Below are 27,988 nucleotides of genomic sequence, written 5' to 3'. Positions count from 1 at the left end.
AACAAAGGCAGAAAGGGCAATATATTCAATGCTCTGAAATGAAACTTTACAACTTCTGGGTTAAATGGCTAAAGCTGTATATCAAAACATCTGTTGAAACATTGTTGAGTGAGAAAATTAAATAATGAACTAATCAAATAACCTACATAAGTGATGACAACTACTAGCACAATTAAAGAATATCAAAAAAATTTGCATGCTTTTTTCTTTCAAAGTGTTGAAACTTGATTAGATTATATAAACCCTAAATGACTTATCTAAATGCTTTGCCAAAGTCTTAATAATTAACATATATCGTGCCTTAAAATTGAGCTAATCTAATTAACATGAAACATAAATAGTGTTGATCATTATGATGTTAATTAAAATTAATAGCTATATTATACAAATTATTAGGAAAATATAGGCCACAATAATTTCTTTATTAACTCAAAATAGAAGTGGTGAGAGAAAGAACTTACTGCAACAATCATAATTGCATTATCCAAAAAGCCAAACCCTATGAAAGGTATCGCATTGTGGATGAATACTGAAAAACATCAAAAACAGAAAAAAGTAGATTTTAAGATTTAACTTTAGAATGAAAAAAACAGACCATATGATTAAAGTCTCCAGTAGACTTGATAATCTTTTGAATTTGTTTCTCATCCCTCATAGTCAATAGATTCTGCTATTGCTGTAAGTTTAACTACTTGATAAAAGTTATACTGGAAAAAACAAAACAAAAAAATATATGACATGTAACAATAGTTGTATTAGTCTTTTGTGTTTTCTTACTAGCAATACACATATATGGACACACCCACACATAAATATACATTTGGTTAATGATGGAACAACTTAGTAAACATATAAATACTATATTGTACCTGATTAAATGCTACAACATCAATCTGTTTCTCTTTATGCCTAAAGACTATTATCATAAAATTAATCTTTGTATTAGAAATATGGAAAAATGTCCAGAATCAAATTTCAGGGAAGTTACTTGATTGCTTTTATTCACTAACCAATTTTTTAAAGAAAAACAGTCTGAAAAATATGATTAACATATTTTTTAGACATCTATATGCAGTCCTTCCCCATTCACAATTCATCAGGATCCCTAAATCCTACTATAAAACCATAAAGAATCAATTTGTTTTGAATCAAAATATAATTTGACCCTTCCTACCAAAGGCACACCTAACCTCATCTATCTGGTGCATAATATAAATGAAGTGATATATTAAAAGTGCAACTTGGAAGAACTAAAACTTATTTATACATTTAGCCTTATATTTTCATATTGCATCTTCAGCACATTACATAATGCTGAGAACATAGTAGATGCTCAATAAATAATAATTGAGGGCCACTAACCTGGAAAAGAAGAGCATTCCATATTGAGAGAACTGAAGGCAGACTGTGAAACAGATTAAAAGCTGGGAATAGGTAAAAGACTTGATTCTAATTAAAACTATAAAATTGCCAAGGTATGGTCAATATCAGTTCAACTAAGGGCTTTCTTCACTAAACATCAAAACCCAGTTTCATACCTTATCCAAAACATAGTCCCTTAAACCAGTTGGTTATATATGTGTTAGGTGATTTTAGAGTCTTTTTTCTTTTAATTCAGTTAAGTCCATAGAAAATATAATTGAAATATTATCTAGAAGTTATGAAAGTTTAATCTTACTATAGTGAGTTCTGTACCAATCAGGGAAAGCTAATAAGTAGTTTTTAAAAAGGCACTATCAAAGATAAAGGGAAAGAATATATAGAATATAATAAAGCATACTATTATATATAAAAAAGAGAGTACATAATAGGTATATAATAGTTATTTCAGATTTCTTCTTGCTATTAAGTAGAATTGTCCAATATTAAGAGAAAAATATTTAATTATGAATATTATTTTAAAAGCTATTAAGATGATAAAATAAAATAGCATATTAATAAAATGGGAGTTTTCAGAGTCTAGCCTTACTTCTTTGACTTTTTGCCTTTACCTAATTGCTTATCTACTGAGCATTCTAAATTTTATAAGAAACATATATACAATCCTAATTTCCAAAAGTAAAGTACAAATAGCTTAAAATAATATAATGAAAAATTTTAAATTCATCAAGTGAAATATGTACAGTAAATAAAAAGCTACTTAAGTATAACTGCAAATCATCTTCCCAAGTTCTTTGAAACATCTGGCAGAGTAATGATGAAATCAGTTAAGATTACTCAGCATTTGGAGTTAACCTGATGTCATCTCTAAAACTGTCTGCGATACAAACATCTTAATATTAAATATAAAGGAGATTAAATTAAGATTAGTCTAATTGTTATCTTTGTAAAAACTTGGTCAGTAAAACCAAGGCACATTGCTACAGAAATCACTTTGAACTATAAAATACATTATGTTTTTACATTTCTACCTTTTAAAAAAGTCCTATAAATAAAATTTCTTTTTAACCAAAAGGAAAAAGTATAATTTTTTTAAAAAGAAAATGAATAATGTATTAGGCACTCAACTGGGAACTTGAACTACAAAGATAAACAAAGGTTTTAGGTATGGTGACGTATCTATATAAACATGAACTACAAAAAAAGCTAACAGTATTATATGGTGATGTCAATATAGGTAGTATGAATTAGGATGGAAGAATAAGGAAAGAGTCTTCCCAGGTGGGAAGAATAGTCTTAAAAATTCTGAAATTCTTTGGCATTTGGATTAAGTTACTAATTTCTAATATAAATTTTATTCTACCTATAAGAAAAAAAAGAGCTGGCTATTAGATAGTTTTTTTCTAATGATATAAATTTGCTTTCTAGTATATAATTATCTCCTACTAATATGTGATTTCTTCAATTTTCTTTGGGAAACACTATAACATAGAAATTGTTAGCAAATCACATTTAATATTTGGCTTCAATTTACAACCTATTCAAATTTGCTATATCATTAGATAATTCTCTTCTTCTTATAGTAGGATCTTTAACTGTTTTATATTACTTCCAGGTTAGTCCTACAATATATTTATTCCTATTATAAGAGAGAAAAGAAAGAAAAGCAGCATTTTAATAAGGTTATTCTTCCTGGTGTTTTCAATGAACTTTACTTTTCACTGTTTACAAACAGTTAAGCAGGAAGTATTTTCTGCATCAGAGAAGAGTTCTATCTAGCTTTGAGCCTAGAAATTCTAGTTCTTCAGTTATCGCACTTAAATTCAAATACATTCTTTTTCCTGGAATTAAGAAAAATTCTATCATAAGTATAATTATATTTATAGACAGCAATAATATCTTGACATATTAGCTATTAAACAATATTAGCTATACCACAGTACTGTGATAACATCAAACCAAGTTTATAAAATGCTTCTGCAAAATAAATAAGATAATCTACTTTTTCTAGCAAGATTAATTTACTATTTCTTCTGTGCTATTAATAAATGATATAGTTACATCAAGTCCAAAAGATAGATGCACATATATTTAACAATTATAGAACCATTACCATATCTCAGCTGTCCTGGGGTAGGTGGCAGAGCTTCCAATTTTTCTAAAGGGGGAAAAAAAGGGTGTGAGGCAAGAATTAGTTACTATAACATGATTTTTTTATTACAAAGAAGAAAACACCGGTAGACATGCAATCTGGAAGAACAGTAGAGTTTATTCATAAATTATATTTAGGTTAATGGACAACAGTTATTTATTTAAAAGAATATTAACTTCTATGATTAAACTACAAAGTTAGCAAACAAAACTGACCTTTAGTTATAAGCCTACCCTGAGCCCCGAGGCTCTGTGTAAATCACATTTTTTGTATTTCTTTTACTTAAGTTCTTGCATCTATATGATGAGACTATCTGCACTAATTACAGTAGAAAAACACTTCAGAAATTTAGCTACTATTTTTAAGGTAACATCTCAAGAAAACTTAATATGTATAAATACTGATAGAAGAAAATACTCAAATACACCCAGATATCCTTTAAAAATAGGATAATATCCTAAAGCAATGTAATTACAACAATGATTTTACTAGATTAGGTAAGGTTCTTTAATTCCATTAGATAATATATAGAACATTTTGATTTTTGAAATCTATACTAGTAGATAATATTCTGCCTAATACAACAATCAAAAAACTATGCTATTATTCACAAGTATAATACATGTCATAATGTTTTCACAAGTATTAATTTAAGTATCTTTAATAGTCATCAATATATGTAAAATTAATTATTACAAAAAACTACATGTAAAAAATAACTGTTACCAAAAAAACTACCGTTTCATAACAAGAACCATCTCACCACCTGTGTAATTCTACCTCCTATCCTCACCCAATCATATAGAATTAATTGATGACACATGGAAGAACCTTAGCAATGGCTCACTCTCCAATAGATTTAGTTCAACCAGCTTGTCTCAGGAAACACATTAAAAACTGGATATATATCTTCTAAGATATTTATTGATAATTTTTGACAATATAAGAACTGAACAATTTTGTTTTAAAAAGTAAAAAGCAAATAAATTTCCATTGATAATCTGTACAAAAAGCAATGTGGTCCATATTTGTGACTGGTGTTTTCTAAAATTGCATATAGTCCCACAATGGCTTTACAAAAAAAAAAAAAAAAAAAACACTAAAACCTAGAGTTGAAGCATTGTATTATTCAGAATGTTCTAAGAATGAATGTTTACTTTTTTCCTTATTAAAAAAGAAGATATATTAATTTTTGAAGAATTTCACATCTGACAAAATTAAGTCTCCATTCTTTGATTAGATTTTGTTATCTCAAAATCTACTTTGAAAGCATGCAAATGGCTTTTCAAATTTTTAGCTAGGAATATAGGACACCACTGTACTCCAGAGAATTTTCTAGTGAAGTAAACATGCAAAAGTGGATACATATCAGAACTATTTGTTAGTTACATTATTATCATTACTGTGAGAAGTCCTTGTTAGCTGACAGGAACATTCTGAAATACTTAAAATCTCAACAAGCAGGACCTTCCCAATAGAGTTAGCATACATAGGGCACTTTCTTTTACTTCTTCAAATTCCCTATAGATTGAACAAATTATTTAGAATATCCTACAAATCCTAAGAAAGGATAAAGCCTAGACAAATGAATAATGGATAGGCCCAGCACAGTGGCAAAGACCTGTAATCTCAGCCATTCAAGAGGCTGAGGCAGAAGGATGGCAAGTTCAAAGCCCAGTATTAGCAACTTAGTGAGGCCCTCAGCAACTCAGCAACCCTGTCTCAAAATAAATTAAAAAATAAAAATAAATTGAAAAAGGATTGGGGATGCAGCTCAGAGGTAAAGTTCCCCTGGGATCCAAAGCACCAAATAAATAAAGTACATAAGTACTGTGGACAGGACAGGGAGGAAAATCACTAGAACAATATCAGAGTAAAATCAAAATCCTGCTTCACAAAGAACCTAAGGAGTACAAGAAGAATCATAAAGGCAACATTCCTTAGAACATGACAATTTTATTGAAAAGTACCCTTGAGTTCAAAGACATCCTCAGCAAAATGCGAGGCACTACGCAACTTAGTGAGACCTTATCTCTAAATAAAATACAAAATAGGACTAGGGTGTGATTCCATGGGTGAGTGCCTCTGAGTTCAATCTCCAATACCCTCACCCCCCCCCCAAAAAAAGAATCCTTGAGGGCTGGGGATGTGGCTCAAATGGTAACATGCTCACCTGGCATGTGCAGGGCGCTGGGTTCAATCCTCAGCACCACATAAAAATAAAATAAAGATGTTGTGTCCACCAAAAACTGAAAAATAAATATTAAAAAACTCTCTCTGTCTCTTCTATCTTTTAAAAAAAAGAATCCTTGACATATGGTAAATTATCTATAATTACATAAAAATGTATTCCACTCTAACGTTTTACTAAGTAGACCTGAGTGTGCGTGTGTGTGTGTGTGTGTGTGTGTGTGTTATCATACATTCTCCCTTTTCTGTGTATTTTAAAATAATGAGGTAGCTGTTAAAACTCTGCTTCATCATACCATACTTGCTTACTTCTTTTAGCTCAAAACTTCTGGTTCTTCATCCAATAATGGCTAAGTAAATTCTTATCAAATCAGTCCTCCTACATAGAATAAGCTACAGACAAATTAGAGTTAATAAATTTCAGAATCACTAGAAAATGACTGCAACAGGTTAATTCTGAAGGGAATCAACACTTAAAAGAAATGATACAAAGTGAGTTAATTACCTGTTTGTTGCAACCTTCAGCCTGAGAGTAGGCCCCCAATCACAACACAAAGAGTAACACACTCACACACACCCCAAGCACACATAGTTTCACTTTAGATTTAAAGAAAAAAAGCCCTCCCAAAAACTTACAATGAAGAAATACTTCCCAACTTATTTTATGAGGAGAGAATAATACTAAAACCAAACTCTACCAAATTATCAAAAATAGTAAATTGCAGACCAATATCCTTCATGAATACAGCACAAAAATCCTTAGTTGAATGATAATTGTTGTCTTCCTAAAGTATGAGTGTTTACTCATAATAGTAGTAAAAATAACATTCAAACTTCATCACATTTTTCCCCCTTTCTTAGGTAGTTCTCATTTTTGAAAGAAGTGACCTTTAATAGGAGTCCATGTTTAGAAAGAAATAGGATAGGGAAATTACCCCATAAGAATCTGTGAGATTATACTTATACGTAGGATTTCTTTGCTTTAGATTTCACATTGTAAAAACTCTTAGCTGAAAGGTAAATAAAAGATAATTGCTGCAAACTGATCATTTATTTTATATCAAATCAAATAAAAAATACTTGAAATGTGACTCTTCTTGTCATTGAGAATTTATATACATTCAGTTATTATAATACACAGGTGATATTTCCTAATATAAAATACTCCAGACATTCATCACAATCCTGGAAACATGAGAAAAATATTTTGCATATTTAATATAAGATTTTTCAACACTTTCAACATATTATTTTGCTTCAGTAATCCAGGAACACTAGAGAAAACAATTTAAATATTGAAAGCAAATTTATTTTTTTTAAATGAATTTAAGAACTGGGGCTGGGGTTGTGGCTCAGAGGTAGAGCACTTGCCTACTATGCATGAGGCACTGGGTTTGATCCTCAGCACCACATAAAAATAAAAATGAAGATATTGTGTCCACCTATAACTAAAAATATTTTTTAAATGAATTTAAGTACAAAAAGAGGTATTTCAGTTAGTTTTCTAAATAATTCAAGCAACCAGAAAACTGTCATAGCTCATAAAATACTGTTTCTGCCTAAATAGAACAATATTAAATTTCAAAAACAACGTTTCTTTAATGATTCAGATATTATATTACATTATATTTATCAGCTTAAACTTCAATTATTATATTTAAGAGATATAAAACTGAGAAGTGCTGTCACAAAGACTTAAGAGGGTCTGAAGAGAACATAATTCTTTTTTCTCCTATTTCAGAAATAAAAATGCATTTAACTCAGCTACATTTTCTATTTTATCCTATATATGTAGAAATATTTTTATACTGTATTTACTTAAAGAAAAGGGGAATCAGAGATGAAGAGAAGGACAAAGGGGAGAAATGAGAAACATAACAGGTAAAAAAGAAAAGATGAGAAACAAATGCAGAGGGAAAAGGGAAGCACTGGTGACTGAAGTGGAACAAATTACATTCCATTCATGTGTGATTATGTCAACATGAACCACACTATTATGTATAACTACAATGCACTAATAAAAACATTAAAAATATCTTTTAAGTAGAGATTTTAAAATTTAAAAAGAAAGCTTCCCAGGTCACATGAGAATAAAACTCCAATCTGGGAGAATTCCTTGCTGGAACTGGGTTTTCAGTCCCTCTACTGTTTGCTTTGTTGGTTAACTTACAGTAGTCTGAACTTGTCATCTTTGGATAAGACTCAGTTTGGACAAAGATACAGAACACAATACTAAGCTCCCTTAGAACAACAGATGAAGAGAAATCACCTCCAACTACGCCAGAGATTCCCAGGTTTTGCTGTAAAGGTTTTTGTACTCCTGGTCATGCGGAGAGTTTAAGATAAATTCCTGACTAATTATTTATTTACTATTGTCCCTTTTCTTAATTTTAAGTTAAGGTAGCATCTGTGGTAACAAATTGGCCAACTGTAGTTTTTAATAAGATGAACTCCAGTTAATGAGGAATTTTCATTCTCCTACTGGAATGTATTCAAAAAATAGTTTTTTATTGGCAAAGGTTTTCCAAAGAAACATACTTAGGACAATAATCCTAAAGGCAAGTCTATACTACTATATTATCTCTAGTCATATAAGAAAAAATATTTCCATTTTACAACTAACCATATGGTTTTATCCTAGGAAATTCCTACAAGGTTTTATCAAAATATGTTTTAGAAAACTTCATAACTGAAATATGACTTACATTAAATTATTTTTATTAATGCTACTAAATTTTGGCATATTAAATTTAAAATTTTGCAATAAAACTCAAAATGAAGTAGAAATTTATTTTAAATTATACTTTTCAGGAACATGTAAGTTTTAAAACCGAAGCTTTAGTAGCATAAGTGCCTACAACTTAGGCATACATGCCTGAGTTAGGTTATATCTATAGTTTTGACCATGTTTAATTGTGCTCCCATCAATCTGAAGTCTTGCGTGGCCACTCATCTTTTTATAAGGAAATACCATAATTGATACTCAGTGCTTATTACAGAAATAGAGTGCATAAGGTTTGGGGTCTGAGATGATAGGATTAAGGATTCCTGTTCTACTGCCCTGGTACAGATAAATCTGGGATTACTATTTGTGGTATACATTATAAAAACTGCCTTGTGAAATAATTAAAATTTTAGTGTCAATCATAAGTTGGGAAAAAAGGGACTAAAAGCTTCTTTGAGAACACCAATGTAAGTGAAAGTTAAAGAAATTGCCCAGAATTCAACTGACTGACCACTAGAAAGAAAGAAACCAAACTAAAAACAACTGTGCCTATAACAAAAATCTACCTCCCACCAGCAAACACTACACTTATGGCATTTACTTTCTGGAGAGGGAGCTGGAATGTAACAAAAAGTTGTCAGTTACTAAGACAGCGTTTTTCCTCTCCAGAGGAAACCAGGTCACACACACATACCTCCCCAAACCCCAAAGCTATTATTTTTTAAACTCCACCATTCAGCTAGCCACATACACACACAATCATACCATCAAGACATGAGAAAGCACAGATTCTGGTCTTCCATAAGTATTTATTAGCTGCAGTCACTCAGTTTCTAGGAAATTGTCCCCCTTATTGGTGAGGTAATAGTTATCTGGTGTTTTGTTGTTGTTGTTGTTGTTGTTGTTGTTAGCAGGGGATACTAGGCATTAAACTCAGGGGCACTTGACCACTGAGTCATATCCCCATCTCTATTTTGTATTTTATTTAGAGACAGGGTCTGAGTTGCTTAGCGCCTTGCTTTTGCTGAGGCTGGCTTTGAACTTGTGATCCTTCTGCCTCAGCCTCCCAAGCCACTGTAAGTATAATACAGTCATGTGTATTATACTTAGCTGTATTGATTTTTATTTTCTCTAGTGAAGAAAATTAATTTTGTTACCATACTACCAAAAGCATTATACATATTTAATGCAATTCCAATCAAAATCCCAATGACATTCCTTATAGAAATAGAAAAAGCAGTCATGAAATTCATCTGAAAAAATAAGAGACCCAGAATAGCTGAAGCAATTCTTAGCAAGAAGAGTGAAGCAGGTGGCATCACTATAACAGATCTTAAACTATACTACAGAGCAACAGTAACAAAAACAGCATGGTATTGGCACCAAAATAGACTTGTAGAGCAATGGTACAGAATAGAGAAAACAGAGACGAACCACACAAATACAGTTACCTCATATTAGACAAAGGCACCCAAAGCATATATTAGAAAAAGGATAGCCTCTTCAACAAATGGTGCTGGAAAAATTGGAAATTCATATGCAACAAAATGAATTTAAGTCCCTGTTTCTCACCATGCACAATACTCAACTCAAAGTGGATCAAGGACCTGGGAGCTAAACCAGAGACCCTGTGCCTAACATAAGAAAAATAGGCCCAAACCTTCATCATGTCAGATTAGACCCCAACTTTCTTAATAAGACTCCTATAGCACAAGAATTAATATCAACGATCAATAAGTGGGGTGGATTCAAACTAAAAAGCTTCTTCTCAGCAAAAGAAACCATCAGTGAGGTGAATAGAGAGCCCACAGAATGGGAACAAATCTTTACCATGCGCACATCAGATAAAGTACTGATCTCTAAGGTATATAAAGAACTCAAAAATCTTAGCACCAAAAAACCCAAATAACCCCATCAATAAATGGGCCAAGGAACTGAACAGACACTTCTCAGAATCAATCAACAAATATTTTTAAAAAATGTTTAACATCTCTAGCAATTAGAGAAATGCAAATAAAAACAGTACTAAGATTTCATCTCACTCCAGTCAGAATGGCAGTTATTATGAATTCAAACAACAATAAGTGTTGGTGAAGATGTGGGGGAAGAGGTACACTCATACACTGCTGGTGGGACTGCACATTGGTGCAGCCAATATGAAAAGCAGTATGGAGATTACTTGGAAAACTGGAAATAGAACCACTATTTGACCCAGTATCCCACTCCTTGATCTATACCCAAAGGACTTAAAAATAGCATACCACAGAGACACAGCCACATCAATGTTTATAGCAGCACAATTCACAATAGCTAAACTGTGGAACCAACCTAGCTGCCATTCAGTAGATGAATGGATAAAGATAACGTGGTATATATACACAATGGAATATTACTCAGTAATAAAAGAGAATAAAATCATGGCATTTGCAGGTAAATGGACAGAGTTGGAGAATATAATGCTAGTTAGCCAATCCCAAAAAACCAAATGCCAAATGTTTCCTCTTATATAAGGATGCTTATTCATAATAGGGATGAAGAGGCATGGGAGGAATAGATGAACTATAGACAGGTCAAAGGGAAGGGAGAGGAAGGGAGGGGACATGGAGGTAGGAAAGGCAGTGGAATGAGATGGACATCATTACTCTAAGTACATGTATAAAGTCATGAATGGCATGACTCTACATTGTGTACAACCAGAGATATGAAAAATTGTGCTGTATATGTGTAATATGAATTGAAATGCATCCTGCTATCATATAAAACAAATTAGAATAAATTTTAAAAATTAATTGTGTTTATGAAACTACCAAATCCTTACCTTATTTGAATAAACAATTTTCTGAAAGCAGATCCAAAATAATTTATTCAAAAGTAGTAGAAAGACCATGTGCTTTGTTGCTTTCAAAAATGAATAAAGTATATAAGTCTATACTCACAGCAAAGTTTTAGTAAAATAAATACAGAGTAAAAGCATGGTAATATTAAAATATAAAACATAGCCACCTCTGATAATGTTAACTAGAAAACAGAGAAAGCAATACCTGTTTATTTCCTATCTTCCTTTGCCAAATTTATCTTTTATTATAAAATTCACCAATTTTGAATATGAACTCTTCTTTCTATTAGCTTGAACAGGTGAAACTAAAACACTGGGGAGTTAAAAAACTAGAGAGCACAATCAAATACTAACAAATCTGAATAAAACACCCACTTTGAAGAAGTTAACAAAACCTATGTGCCCTTTAGTTCTGTTCAGTCAAAACTGATTTCTATAATAGGATTTACTGAAAATATCTTACATTAAGCCATACACACACAATATATATATATAAATAGCACATATTTATACATTTGTGTTTACCTACATTAAAAAGATGAAGCTATTAAGTGTATTTTTTAACTTAAGAGGAATTTTTAAATAAAAATTAAAAAGTAACATTTAAAATAGTAAATTCCTTTGGTTTATCTAAAGGAATGTCACACTTCTCCATTATGAAGATTGTACAAATAAGTTCAAGGAAGTTAATGAGATTGAGAAAAAGAAGAAAATGAAAAGAAGATCATCCACTACTTATCAGAAATAAACATTTTGCTATATTACCCTTTGACTATTTCCTATAAAGATGTTCACACAAAATTAATTTTTCCTTTTTCAAAAAGCATCAAATGATGAATATTTTCCCAAACCTTCAAAATTTTGAAGGAATTTTATTTCATCATATGATGTATAGTAGCTTAATGAACCCCCCACTACTAAGTATTTAAAGTACTTATTCTTTTTCATATTTAGAAATAATACTAATTTGTACTGAAATCTTTTGAGTTCCTCAGTAAGTTCCTTAGGGTAGATTCCTATAATTATAATGAATTGAAAAATAAAACAAAACATGTATTTATAGAACTTTAAAAATTTTGTATAATGTCTCTTGAAACAAGTATGTCATTAAAAAAAAACCCACCTTGCTTCATTTTTATTTTTTAATGTAAACTTCATGAAATGTTTTCAGGATATAAGCAAAATAACATTAAAACAAATTCCAGAGAAAACTTCAAGCTGTAATTGCCAATTTTAACTGACAACTAGATTCCAACACACAAAAAATTAGGTAAGACAAGTCTGAAAAGTTTATTGTAAGATTTTAACTATGTATCTCTTCTTTATTATAAATCCCTTTAAGATTAACTTTTTATTAAAAACCATTAGACCATTAGTCCAATATTAACAAAAGTTTTAGGGTAATTTATGCTGCCTAATACATTTCTTTTTTAAATAAAATACTCTTCTAAGATACACATCTTAAATTGAAAATCAAAACACTTTGATAAAAGAAGTATAAGTGGAACAGTCTACATTTTCGTCTCCATTATCAAATCACAAAACATATTTACAACAATGATGGTGAATGAAAACAGAACTAGAACTCATTACAGCACTCTATTATAATATCTAATTGAAACTATAATTTGTCATTTTCACTGTTAAGCAATCCATTAAATTAATCCTACTTTACAAGGTGTAATTCCAAAGTGAAACAAAATAAATTCTGAAAAACAAAAAGAAGAGTTTTTATCTTGTCCATTTTCTATTATGCTAATATCCTCTTCAAATTGTTTTTTCCCTTCCTTTCCCAAGAAATAATTCCACTTCAAACATGGCAATAACATGGCCTATTACCATGTATAGAAATACCAAAATAAGATCTCAAACTAAGGGGAAAATTAAAAATAATTTACAATAAACTTAGGAAAAGCATTAAAACAACTTCACTCTAAGGTGATATAAAACACCTAGTATTCCTTTATGATAAATAACTCAATAATCCTTAAGAGCCCAATTATCCAGTTTCTGAATTTCTGAACACCTAAAATCTCCTCCAAACCCACCACAGCATCTTCCCCGAGAAAGTAAAGGAAGCAGGCAAAGTATGGCCTAATAAGAGATTATTTAAAAGAACAAAGATAAAACTAGTGCATTTAAACAATAATTTAGGTATCCGGTCTCAGATGCCCATATTTCTGAACATTATAAATAAGTGCTTAGTTTTCTAATAGAAACAAAATTGAATGGGTAAGGTGAAATTTACAATAAATATACAATAAAGAATAAGAACTTAAAATGCAACAATGCTGTATGCAAAATAATTTAAGTAAATCATGTAAAATGCCAAAAAGTCATGCACCAAAAGGGGGTTAAAAGCTACACAAACAAGTAAATACAGGTCAGTAATAGTCTCTCAAAAAATGACATTCAAAATTGAAAATGAACACTTTATAAACAGCAAAGAATTTAGTAGGTTTTAATTAACAAGTATTTGTAAATAAATATTTTAATTGTAAAAGGATTTATAATTATTTTTAAATTACATGTCATAGGTAAAACCCATAAAAGCATTTGAGTGTGATCTTATAATTCTGTTTAGCATTTAAAAGTGTTTTATATAACATATGCATTATATAAAAAATAAATTTCTACTTAGATCACAAGAACTAACAGTGTCACCTCATTAACTTCCTGTGAACTAATGTGCCTCCTGGGGCCTTACTGCAATCCAGGTGGGTAACAAGAAGAAACTAACAGATTTCTGGGCAGGTGCAGGCCAGTGGTGTAACAGACAAGAGTTGGCCAATGGTAATGATAGCATAGCTGTACCACTCAATTAATCACTCATATGTACAAAACCCATTAATTAACTGTGGCTTAAGTGAAAGTAAATACTAGAGATACAATAATTTTTCTTCCTTTATTTCATGGTAGGTTTCTTTTTAGGATAACCAAACATTTATTTTTAGGAAAACCAAATCAACATATTGATTTGTGGTTGCTTCCACATGCCAAACTTGTATACTTGGAACAATTATATATATTACTTAACACAGACTTCCCTTTCATCATGCAAAGAAAATAATTACTATGTACAATAATATTCCTTTTTAAGAGGCTAAGATATTGAAACAATAGAGTACCTTTTAAAGATAGGTTTTGTTTTTTTTGTGGGTTTTTTTTTTTTTTTTTTGGTACTGGGGATTGAATTCAGGGGCACTCAACCACTAAGTCACATAACCAGCTCTATTTTGTATTTTATTTAGAGACAGGGTCTCATTGAGTTGCTTGGCTTTCACTGAGTTCCTTAGGTCTCACTGAGTTGCTTAGTGGCAAGGCACTAAGCAAGAGCTGAAGCTGGCTTTGAATTCAGGATTCTCCTGCCTCAGCCTCCTGAGCCACTAGAATTACAGGCCTATGTCACCACGCCCAGCTAAAGATAGATCTTGTTACTTTCATTTATTTGGTATAAAGATATATTTAGTTTTGAAAAATCATACAAATATATATATGCATATACATAACATACATATTATATATATATTTATATATTCAAGTGAATTAGAAAAAAATAATCATAGAATAGCTTAAATGTCTATGAGTATAGCTACACAGATACCCAAAAGATATTCATTTTAAAGTAACATTGCTTAACATATAAGAAGCAACAGAGATATTTCAGTTGATGTGTTACCTTTTCTCTTTCAATTATTTCCCAAATAAGAATTCTTTCATAGAATGTAAGAGCTTTAAGGAGTCTTAGAAACAAACTGCCAGTGGCTCTCAATATGGGACCTCTCCCAGAGAAAGTTTAGAAATGTATGGTTGTTTTACATATAATAATACTGGGAAATGCCACTAGCATTATGGAATCTAAACTTTCTACAGTACAATAAATAATCCTTCATAAGAAAGACTCATCCAGCTTAAATGTCAGTAGCATGCCTACTAAGAAATGCTGACTTAATTCACTTTGAAGATGGAGACTCAGATGTTAAAAGTGACTTATTAATGCATAGGTAGGTCCAGAACCCATATTCTAGCTTCCAATTTTCTTTCATTTAATAAGTTTTCAATTAAAATTAAAAGTAACTAATATCAATCATATGTGAATATATAAAATACTGTCAAAGCTGGGCATAACTGTAATCCAAGTGACTTGAAAGGATAAAGCAGGAGGAGGGCAAGTTCAAGACCAGCCTAAGCAACTGAGTGAGAACCTTTCTCAAAAAAGAAAAACCTTAGAAAGGCTGGGAATGTAGCTCATTTGTAGTATGTAACTGGGTCCAATTCCCAGTGCCAATCAACCCATCCATCAAACAATCAAACAAACTACTGCATTAATATTTGAAACTGAAGTAAAACTGAAATTAACTTGAATACTAATATCCTCTTCAAATTGCTTTTTCCCCTTCTTTGCCAAGAAATAATTCTAGTTCAGACACATCATTTTTTTTAAATCCATCAAAGTTAGAGAAAGAGAAATAAAACAAATGATTCATCATGGCTACCAGTTAAAACATTTCTTGAATAGAGGCATTACATGATTTCTGATGGTTTCATAACTAGATACTTGTAGTCTAGGACTAATCTCTACTGCTAACCCTAAAGAAATCCATTATTGTGAAAGAGCACTAAACTAAAACCCCAAAGGACTTGACACAAGTCCCTACCCTAATAAGTAATTAGTCACCAAATCCTAAACACATTTTTCATGTTACAAATTAAATGAGAGGTTCAGTTCTCTCATTCCCTTTAAGGCTTTAATTTTATATTTCTTCTTTACTGAATACCAGTATATTTTAAATATAGAGGGGTGCCACCTAAAATTCATGAGAAAGAACATTATAATGACTAAAGATATAACTAAAGACTGATTCTCAGAAGGTGAGCACTTACAGGTAAACCCTACAATCATTCATCAGCACTGCACCTCCTAGTGATATTGATTATCATAATCTACTATCATTTCTTTTCCCTATATCATTCCAAAAATGAGAGAGAGAAAAAATCAATCTTCAAAGTAATTCAAAATCAAAACTATTCTTCAAAAGATATTAGCATTAAATGTTTATACCTACTGGATTTAAATTTTTTAATTTTAGAATTACCTAAGAACTGGTAGAGTATACTGAAGAATTCTTACAATGTAATGACATTAATATGTGTGTACATATATTACACGCATAAGACATTTCTCTTAAGTTCTTATGACATGGTTTTTTGCCCTTGACATCATATTTAACCCTTAACCAAACATAATTTCAATGTTCATAAACCACAAAATACTTCAGAATCCTTTTTAGACACCACATTATATTTCTTAGACAATATATTTAAATTGAATAATAAATAAGGACATTTATTTAGTCTTTATCTCTCGTTCTCTCAAACACACAGAATTCCATTACCACCACAGCATGCAACTAAAATTAGACAGCAAGCTATATGGCAGATAAATCTAAAAAAAAAAATATCATTAAGGGCCTTGAATAAACGTATATAAAACTTTCAAACCAGTCAAGATTATATCTTTAAAATACTGAGGGTGAGGTGCATTGTAACTCAGTGAAAGCATACTTACTTGCCTAGCATGCATAAAACCCTGGGTTCGATCCCTAGTGCTGAAAAAAAATTATGTATACATGCACACACATATATATTCATGCAGGCATTAATATTTGTATATGTATTACATATTTATGTATGCATGTATACATACACTGAACAGTTCCTGAAGTTCAGCTACTTAAATACAGCTTGTCAGCTTGTCTCTGGAATATTCTGAAATATCTATATGTGGTCCTTTTTTCCTGCGTAGTCTTAAAAAAATTCATAGCCTTTGTTGCTTCTTATGTTTTACTTGCTATGGTTATTTTATATTTTTTAAATACATTATTAAATATTAAATAAAAGTGATTTTGTCTTAAGGTCATAAATATAATACTTTAGTTTAGTTAATCATGCAATTATTATTCAATCATATCCACAAATCCCAGGGTTAGATGACAGAAATAAATACTGCTGACAGTCTAAAATACTAATATAAAAAATTTAATTAATTCTATTTCAAACAAGCAAGAAGTTCCATCAAGTAGATGCTTTTCTACTTGCAATGAACATGTGACAAGCAATCAACACCATAAGAATGTACTATACTATACCAAAATTATCAGAGGTCTCTGCTGATGATATCTCCTTTGCACGCTTCACAATGACAATCTCAGGTTTGGGATATCTGCATGCTAAAAATATTTTAAAATTAAAATGTATTTAAGCAATAAAGTAATTACAATGTGTAAATATTTTTTAAAGTTCATGAATGTATATGAAGTTTTTAAGTGTCACATGTTAGTTTGAAGGCAGTCTTTGATTTATTCAGTAGTATAGGGCTGTACAATTGACACTGCAAGCTTCAACTGTACAGGCAGTCTTAATAACCAGTGGGGGTAGGAGGGTAGCTCAGTGGTAGAGCACCTGCCTAGCATGCTTGTGGCCTTGGGTTAAATCCCTAGCACTGTCAAATAAATATATAAGCAGTGGGGAAAATTCAATGATTCTGTAACCTTCAAGAATTTGTCAAAACACTAAAAACGTCTCTCACAGGTATAAATGCAAAGGGAAATCTTGAAAATAGTAAAATTAATGTTAATTCAGTATACTGTATTTTAAAACAGAAACACAGACAAGTAAAATGTTTTATTTCTTTGTACTTAAGTAAAGCAACTTGAACAATCTGAGTCCTCTTCTTTTCATACTATTTCTCATCATATAACTTAACAATATAAAGCATCCTTCCTGTACCTTGAATTATCACATTCTTTTCTAAGTCTTAGATTAGAAACACACACACACACACACACACACACACACAAATTTATCCTTTGTATTTTCAATGTCTTGAAATATCTCTGAGAGTTCCTTTAATAAAATGAACTTTTTTGCCAGGGTCACTTCCTCTAGAACATCATCTTTTCATCACAACCTCCCACTTTCCTCATTTACATTCATAAATTTGCCTCCCCTGAGCTCTGCTGGCAGCAGACTTCAAGTCTTAAATGGCGGCAGTTCAGTGCCAGTGTTGGCATTCTCACATTCAGCTATTTCTTCTGTATTGCATTTATATCTGGATGAAATCTCACTATAGTATTATCAATGCTATAGTTTGGATATTGTTTGAGTGTGTCCCCCAACACAGCATGTGTTGAAAGCTAATCCCCATTATGAGGTACTGAGGGAAAAATTAATCAACTATGGTGTTTAGAAGTGGGGCCTTTGGGAGGAAATTAGAATCCAATAAAGTCATGAAGGTGGAGCCTAGCAGCTTTATAAGGAGATTGAATGACTGAATACTAGTAGCTTTATACGGAGAGAAAAGAAAAACACCAGAGTAAAGACAGACACACACTCCCAAATGTCTTGCCATGTGAGGCTCTGCACTGTATTGGGACTCTGCCAGCAAGAAGGCCATCACCAGATCTATATGAGTCTCCAGAACTATGAGCTAAGCAAACCCTTTTTTTAATATAAAGTTACACAGTCTTAAGTATTTCATTATAATAATGCAAAAAATAATAGTCTTTATTTTTTACATTATTATAATGAAATACTTTCCCTTTTTTATTGTTGTTGTTATTAAAATGGGGTCTAAGTATGTTGCCCAGGCTGGATTCAAACTTCTGAGTTTGAAGGATCTTCCTGCCTCTACCTCCCATGTAGCTGGGACCATAGGTATGTATCACCATGCCTGGCCTTTATTTTCCATTTGGTCCATTTCTTGTAAAACACTGCATGAGTTTATCAATACTTTTCCGTGAGTCAACTGAATAGATACACACCGACAAATAACAACAGGCTGTGAAAGAAGTGATGGATTGGTCATAATCATGATACACAGCTTTTTTTAAAATAGTGATTTGTGAACTCAGGAAATAGAAGCAAAGTTTACAGTTAAGTTTGCACTTTATTTATACTCAAAGTTAATATACTGAGATAAAATAAATTTTAAACTGTGTTGTTTAAAATTGTTATTTAACTAAAACATGGTTATTAAAATTCATGCACAGGGAAACATGCAACACAAGGACTGCCTTCCATAATTACTTAATGAAATGTGCATAATAAATCAACAAAACAGGGCATTAGATTTTAATACACACTATTTTCTACATGTACAAATTAATAAAAAATAAAAGAGAATAATGTTCTTTACTTAGAACCAAAATGTTTTCCATTTTACTTACTTGAATTTATTATTATTCAACTATCAGCCAAAGATTTACTGATCTATAATGAAGTAGGATTCAATTATAAAACATCTTGTGCTTAAAAATAAGAGAAACCTTTTCATAGATCAACTCAGGTTTTTTTAACTGCCTCTGTATTCATTGCTAAACAAAAATATATATATATTTAAAGGGTTTTAAAAAAAAACTTGCACAAAATCATCCCTGATCTCAAAGAGTTACACAGAGTTGGTAGCATGTATAAACAGATATAAGATGAATAAAGAAAAAATGCCGAAGTCCGGCTGTAGCAAAATAACCGGGGGTGACGAACAACCTGTGTACATTGATACAGCAGGAGTGGCAGCCATTTATTGTAGGACAAGAGGGGTATATATACATTCCACACAGCTTATCTTAATTAACATAAACTAGATACAGCAGTCAACCAATAAGGAATCTCCACACTTAATGGCTCACAAACCACTCCCTCTGGCAAAATGCCAAGCGCCATCCTGACTTGTTTATAGACCCTAACAAAAAAAATATAAAAATTTCCAGAAGAAAGAAATTACATCCTGAAGTAGAGGAGAAGAGAAAGGCTTTATGTTTGGCCTTAATCAATTTAAATTTAAATAAGTGGATGGAGAGAACTCCTCTTTCCCATAAAATGCAATCAAAAATCTGTGAGGTAGAATGGAGTCAAATAGGTATCTGTTCTGGAGAGAGGGAAGCCACAGTGGCCTAAGCAGGGTCCAAAGTTCAAGCAGGGTGAGGGTGTTTCGGCATAGGAGGGTCCATCTGGCACAAAGTGTCAAAACCCAATTGGAACGAGAAAGGATTCCATAGTAGAGGGGAGAGGATTGTGGTACAGGGTGTCAGTGTCCAAGTTTCAGTAAGAAGAGCATCTGGACAGGAGTACTTTAGCAGTAGTGGAGATGGGGTATTGGTGACACACTAAAGTAGTGATCCAAAAAAGAAATGTATTAAGTGTAACAGGAGGCAGGTATTTCTCCTTCGGAGAATAAATACAGAAATACAACGTGAAAAAACTAAAATGTACCTTGTGGTATTGAATTAGTATTGGAGAAATTGTTATAAATTCTTATAATATATAGTATTGTAGAGAAAGAGGGGGGACAGATACATAGAAATGACATAAATTATTGTTATGATTTGGCCACAAGGGATTCCCCAAAAGCTCTTATGAATGCAAGAATATTTAGAGATGAAAGGATTGGATTGTGATAGCTATAACCTAATCAGTCCATATTGGTGTGAATGGATGGACTGAGTTGTAACTACAGGCAGGTAGCCATGGCTAGAGGAGGTGAATCATTGTGGGTATGCCCTGGAGGGGTGCATATTCCCTGGGGATCCTTCCTGCCCTCTCTGCTTCCCCACTGGCCATGAGCTGAGCAATTTTCCTCCATTGGGCCCTTTCCTCATGATGTGCTGGCTCACCTTGGGCCCTGAGTTATGGAGTCAGTCAACTATAGATTGAAACCTCAGAAACTGTGAGCCCCCAAAAAACTTTTCCTCCTTTAAGTTGTTCTTGTTGGATAATTTGGTCACAGCAATGCAAAAGCTGACTAAAACAATTATGTATATAAATACTTACAATCCTTGGTTCACAAGCTCTGTTAACTGTGAGGGCCTGGGAACAGCCATACCCTACCAGTTATGAGCACACCTAATGTTAAGGTCTGTAGACAAGTCAAAATAACACTGGTATTTTGCCAGAGAAATGTTAGAGTTCGTAAACAAGTCTGGATGGTGCCTGGCAAAATGCCAGAGGGAGTGGTTTGAGAAATAACAAAAGCGAGCCATTAAGTGTGGAGATTCCTTATTGGTTGACTGATGTATCTAGTTTATGCTAATTAAGATAAGCTGTGCAAAATGTATAAATAGCTCTGTTGTCCTACAATAAACGGCTCCTATTCCTGCTGTATCAATCTACAGAAGTTATTCGTCACCCCCCCCCCTTATTATGCTGCAGCCGGACTGCGGCAACCTAATACTCAAATCTTTGTTTCTAAATACCATTCTACACTGAAAGAAACCTAGGCTCTCTGTAGAAATAGCTGATTCAGGGTTGAGACAGAAAAAGTTCAAGACAAACCTGGAATCCCTGTGGCTACTGTGACTTCCCTGCCCCCTACACAGACATCTACCTCAATTCCATCTGTGGTTTTTGGACTGAATTTTTATGGGAAGGAAAAGGGAAGCAACCTCTCTCCACAGAGTTATTTAAATCCCGAAATGTTTTTAAGTCCAAACCTGAAAGAGGGGACATGCTCAACAAGTAATGGGTAAGGAGTCATGTCAAAAAGACAGAGCTAACTTGAAGGGGTTTCCACTAGTCAAATATGGAACAGATAGAAGATCAAATAATAAACTACAACCCACTAAATAAAATAAAAATCCATTATTATATATTGATGTAAATTAATATATTGAAAATTGATGAAAAATGGAATATTTCATACACTCGAAGTATTACTTCACAAAATACTTAAAAATTACAGAAAGGAAAATAATAACTTCACAGTGGATAAATCAAGCTTTTAGTCAAATGTTCAAAGATAAAATCACCAGGGAAAATTTGAAATCACAGGTCAACTGACATGACTAAAAAGAACATAACACTGCTGTGATATTCCTGCTAAAGATGTACTACTGAAATCTGTTCATGAGCCATGAAACAAATTTAAATTGAAGGACATGTCACAATATACTAAAAGGAAAAACTAAGGAACTGTTTCAGCTGGCAAGAAATTAAAGATATGTAACAACTAACTCCAGTTGTAATGAACATCATGGTGCACAACCTGACTCTTAGTTGGTAGAAGTCTTTCTAAGACACAGCTCTCAGTGGCCAATTATCTGGGGGAACTACCTCAGCTGAAGAATGCTTGGTCCAAGCCCCTGCACCCTGTCCAGGGCAATCAAGCTCTAATAGCTTGTTTTCACAGAGGAGAGGTACAGTAATCTCACCCAGCTCACAACAATAGGAAGGGTCATCCAACTCTAGAACTCCTTGCAGGGTCAGCTGAGTCTTCTGTTGAAACTGTGACAACAGTGTTAGCTTTACATTGTTGTGACCATAAAACCTGACACAAGAACAACTTAAAGAAGGGGAAGTTCATTTGGCTCATAGTTCCAGAGGTTCAATCCAGGGTCACCCAAGTCCACTGCCCAGGCCCATGGTAAGGCATAGTTGAGCATCACGGTTGAAGGGCCTGGAGGAGGAGAGATGCTCAGCCCATAGTGCAGTAGGAAACCAGAGAGAAAAGGGAAAAGTGGCCACAGGAAAAACAAACCCTTCCAGGGCACACCTGGAAGAAGTGACCCACCTCCTCCAGCATGCCCCCGCCTTCCTGACTGCCCCACCTGCCTGCAATTCGACCCAATTAATCCATTCAAACTAGGATGAACTGATGAGGTTACAGCTCCCATAATTTAATCATTTCATCTATGACCATCCCTGTATTAACACAGGAACTTCTGGGGTACACCTCACATCCAAACCAGAATAACTGAATTTCTACTCCTGCCCAAATTTGTTTCCTTCCTTTCCCTTCCTAAAGTGAGGATTCCAAGAGCATTACCCAATAAGTTTCTTATAAATCAGTCTTTGTCTCAGAGACTGCTTCCCAAAGAACTGAGTCAAAATTTATTTTCTAACAATTCAGAAAAGGGGAAAAAAAAGTTTACTAGGAAGTTTTCTGTGAGGTTGAAATTGTTTCAAAATTTTAAAAATACTAAAAAGTAGAAAAAGCACAAAAGAGAATAACCTGAAAAAAAAAGTATGACTGGGGCATGGTTTACTAAAGAAATAAGACTTCACTAGAGAATAGGTTCTAGGTCATAATGGGAAGGAAAAGTGATGTACAAAAAGGAATACAGTCACACATTACTTAAGAGAGTTACATCTTCAAAAAGCATTGTTAGGCGATATTGTTATGCAAAAGACGTGAAGTGTATTTAAACAAAGAGTTATGATGTCACCAGGCAACATAATCTTACATCTAAAGATCACCATTAAGTTCATCAATGCTATGGTATGGATATGGTCTCAGTGACCCCAAAGGTCCACTATAATTAGAGGATTGGTCCCAGGGTGGTGCTATTGTGAGATGATGGAACTTTTGCAAGCTGAGGTCTTGTGAAAGTCCTTAGTTCACTAAGGGTATGCCCCCAAAAGAGATTATGGGACTCCAGTCTCTCTCTTGCTGACTCCCTGTTTGAAGACATAAGCTCTTCCATACAAATGCACCTCCACCATGATGTGATTACTCACTCTGACATGCACTCCCACCATCACTATCTGCACCATACGGTGATGCAGCCAAGAGGAGGCTGCCGATCCTCAGCTGTGCTATTTGGACTTTCAGCCTCCAAAACTGTGAACTAAATAAAAATCTTTTTCCCTTCATGAAATTAGCTGCTTCCGGTATTGTGTTGTAGTAACCCAAAGATGACTAATAGACTCATTAACTAAAACATTGTTATGTGTCAAATGACCGGACATTTGTTACACAGCATTTATTTTTCAAAGATAATTATGTATAGCTATAAAATAAGTAATAACAATTCACCTTTTTCTAATATTTTTAACAAGCCTCTTTGTGTGCAAGAAAAAAAATTTCTAGGATAATATTTCTAAATCACAATCTTTCTCATACACAAAAATTGTACCAGTTCACAAAATGGATCACATCTTATATTATTAAAATCATGTTTGTTTACATATTTCCTTCCTCAATTCAAGGAAGCCTGAGTTTAAGATGCATATTACTGCAATTCTCTCCCATCGTCCCCCCCAAATAGAATAACCTTTTATAACACTGCTACTCAAAAATATGGTCCATGGACCTCTAGTACTGAAATCCTTGGGAACTTATTAGAAATATAGAATCTCAGGTTCCCCTCAAACCTAATGAAACAATTTGCATTTCTATAAGATTCCCAGACTATGTATGCACATTAAACTTTGTAAAACCAAGTTTCCACTGAGATGTGGAGAGCTACAAGGATCAGTATACAATCTTTACTATAAAACAAAGTCAAATTCAATTCAAATTCAAGACATTTTGAACCCATAAGAGAATAGAAGTCAAGAGAAAACAACTCGCCCTCAATCAAAAGAGAGGCAGGTACCTGCAAGGACAGAAGAGATGTTAGCATTGCTTTCCTGGAATAGATGCAACTGTACTGCACCATAAGAAGAATGCAGCTAAACAGTAGAACAGGATAAGTCAGAGGGCTAATGTAGCCACTAGAAAACACTTAATTAGAGGTGTCCATAACTTCTTGCAGGTTTTTACCCCAAATCTTACCAGATACACAAAGAAAGATTTAAAAAAAAAAAAAGGCCTTAAGAAAATGTCCATCTTGGCGAGACCTAGAGGAAGGAAATGGCAGCTGCACAGAAAGACATGAAATGCTACCTCCTTCCTTTTCTCAATTTCTCTGATGAATCAAAATCTGTAATCTGCAAAAGAAGGGCAAAAATGTTGTCACCCTTAGGGGACAGAAACTGGACCAGCCATCCAGTTTCCAGGGGCTGCTTCAGTGCTAAGAATCTACATCCAAAAAAATCTTTCTGTGGGATACAAAAAGTCTCTTTTTAGTGATAGGTAAAGAAGGTTGAGGAAAAAGTATACAACCCATAAAACAGCCCCCAAAATCAGGGCTAAAATCAATACTTTTTCTAGTATGAAATGGACCTAGAATAGATTATCTCCCTTCCTTAGTTGGAACCACTGATCTTTTCTTCCCTCCTTAGCCACTAATGTCAATAACAATAACTGACAGTTCACAGTTATAGAACATCATTCCTAATAATGTTACATCACTCCTACTAATATTACTTACGTAATAACTTAAGTACATTATAATAATGAACATTATCAATAATTAATATTAACAAAGTCTCTGACTTTGGTTGTGGACTGTTGCTATGTATTAAAATAGTACTGCTTTATCTTCCAACATTGTGACCATGATTTCTATAAAATTAGATAATTAAATAAAAATTACAGACATCAGCATGACCTGGATAGCACTGAAACAAAAGCTTAATTAATTGTGTTATTTTAATGGCTAATGGAAGAACACATATTACCAGATTTAGGAGGAAAATATCCAAAACAGAGCATATTGTATGATATGCAGAAAAGAATTTGAGACTGGGCATATCAAAAAGGGAATACAAAAGCCTAAACCTAATCACTGCATTAAGCCAGCTAAATGGATTAACTGAGTGATAACAGGCAGATAGAGTGTGGCTGGAGGAGACAGGTCAAGGGGGGCATGCCCTTGGGTCCTACATTTTGTCCAGGGTAGCACAGCTCTTCTGCTTCCTTGTTGTCATGTCCTAAGCTCTTTACCCCACCACACCCTTCTGCCCTGATGATCTGCCCCACCTCCAACCCTGAGGAATGGAGTTGGTCATCTACAGCCTGAGATCTCTGAAACTAAATAAACTTTTCCTCCTCTAAAATTGCTCTTGTTTAGGTCTTCTGGTCACAGTGGTGAAAAAGCTGACTAAAACACTAAAATTCCCCTAAAATTTTAATTCATAAATAGCAGCCTCAGCCAACTACTTTTTAGATGCTTAGAACAATAATACTTTGAACATCCATAATCCAGATATTAGCAAATATACAAGGAATATCTTCACTGTAAGAACTGAAGATCGATAACAATGTAATAGATGCCACAGTTCGATGGAAAGACAAAAAAGTAATGGTCCTTGAAGTGTCTTTCAAGATTAGACCCTATGAAATGGATCTAGAATAGATTATCTCCCTGTGGAGAGTGAAGAGAAATAATGTTTTTGAAAAAGCAAGAAAGAAAACAAAAGAAAAAGAAAATTAGAAACACTATGAAGAGTGACAAATAGCAGAAGGGCATACATTAGAAACAGTAACAGAATCCCAGGAAGCAGACCTCCTTACACAGCAGAAAAGAGAGTTTACCACAACCACAAGGAATGAATGAGAATAGAAAATAGTCTGAAAGCAATGGGAATGATGGGGGCAAGAGGCGCGCATGCGCGCGCAACATACACATACACACACACACACACACACACACACACACACACACACACACAAACTAAACCCAACACATTTCACTATCACTCTGATAGAATCTAAAAGCAAGCCAAGTGAAACAGCAGTGTTCAGGAGGCATTTGGTATAATGACTAGTATGTCTACAAACAGAAGTAGCCCCAAAGGAAATTACTGCATTAAAATACAGTATATAAGGATTTTGACATCTGGTACAGGCGAGATTGTGCTCATTCTCAAAATCCTTTAATTAAGGCAGAGAAAAAGTGCAATATGTTCAAATATATTGTCATCAAAAGCCATCTAAATACATATTTCAGAGTTTCCCTATAAAATCTTGTGTCTATAAGAATTTCTTATTAATCAGATCCTTTGAGGTAATTTTAACATGTAACTACTTGTTTTACTTGATCATTCTCAATAACTTAAAGCAGACATAAACTTAGGAATCAAAGACAAGGTTAGAATCCTATAAAGCTACATATTAATTAATTTAGCTGACATGAGCAAGATGCTAATAAAATCTGCACTCAGGGATTTAGTCCCCAGTTGTTCCAGTTATTTTATACACGGACGTAACAAAGAAAACCAAACAACAGTGTAGTTATGCAAACAAATCATCATTTTTAGAAAAACTAAAATAATGCCTACTAATAATGGTTCATTATCACATCATCCTCAACATTCAGGATCATCTATTATCTTTTAGTTCCATGAGATCTCTGGATAACCTTATAAATTACTGACTTTATATCATTTCAACTTTATTAGCCACAAATTTGTTTAAAAAAAAAAAACTTGTCATAACTGCTAGAACAAACAAGTAATAAGTGACTACTGCGGCGGAAAACACGAAATTAATTACATTGGTAAATTAAACTAAAGCAGTGTTTGGCTTATCTGAAAGCCACATTTTCTAAGATTCTAATATTCAGAATTTAGTAAAGAAGTGAAGGAAAATAGTCATCGCAAAATTCATTTATTCACTAGAGAGGTGAGAAGTCCAGTAGACAGGCAAAGAATTATCTGTCTTTATCCAGAGATAAATATATGCACAATAAAGCAATGAGCTAGAAGCAAAGACAATATACTGATAATAGCAAACTGATACATAACAAAAGAGACAGGGAATAGCAACTAAAGAAACAGCTTATAATATTTCATATAGAGCAATGGCTCTCAACCAGGGTGATTATGTTAAGCCTCTTCCCCAATAGGCCACATTCCTGTCCCCTCCAAGGGACATTTGGCTTTGTCTGGAGATATTTTTGGTTAGCACTAGATGGAAAGGGTGAAAGGGTGCTACCAGCATTTAGCAAGCAGGATAGGGATGTTGCTAAATATTCTGTGTGGGAGATAACCCCCACAACAAAGAATCACAGTCCAAAATATCCATATTGCTGAAGGTAAGAAA

At 33.1% G+C, this 27,988-nt stretch overlaps 1 protein-coding gene across 2 annotated transcripts in view; it reads right to left on the bottom strand.

Annotated features, from left to right (window-relative positions):
* Positions 1–27,988, bottom strand: part of Tmem65 (transmembrane protein 65) — a 54,129-nt gene that overhangs the window by 19,634 nt on the left and 6,507 nt on the right. The window contains exons 2-4 of one of the 2 annotated variants that reach the window (XM_078016727.1): positions 17,433–17,513; positions 3,494–3,538; positions 462–529 (exon numbers count right to left, since the gene is read on the bottom strand). In XM_078016727.1, the coding sequence (XP_077872853.1) occupies positions 462–529; positions 3,494–3,538; positions 17,433–17,513 (194 nt within the window). The remainder of the gene's footprint in view (positions 1–461; positions 530–3,493; positions 3,539–17,432; positions 17,514–27,988) is intronic. The other variant, XM_078016728.1, reaches the window with a different exon arrangement.

The sequence above is a fragment of the Ictidomys tridecemlineatus genome, chromosome 7 (assembly GCF_052094955.1).
Source record: "Ictidomys tridecemlineatus isolate mIctTri1 chromosome 7, mIctTri1.hap1, whole genome shotgun sequence".
NCBI lineage: Eukaryota > Metazoa > Chordata > Mammalia > Rodentia > Sciuridae > Ictidomys > Ictidomys tridecemlineatus.
Note: the sequence above shows the minus strand (reverse complement) of the source record. Positions and strands in the feature narration are given on the sequence as shown.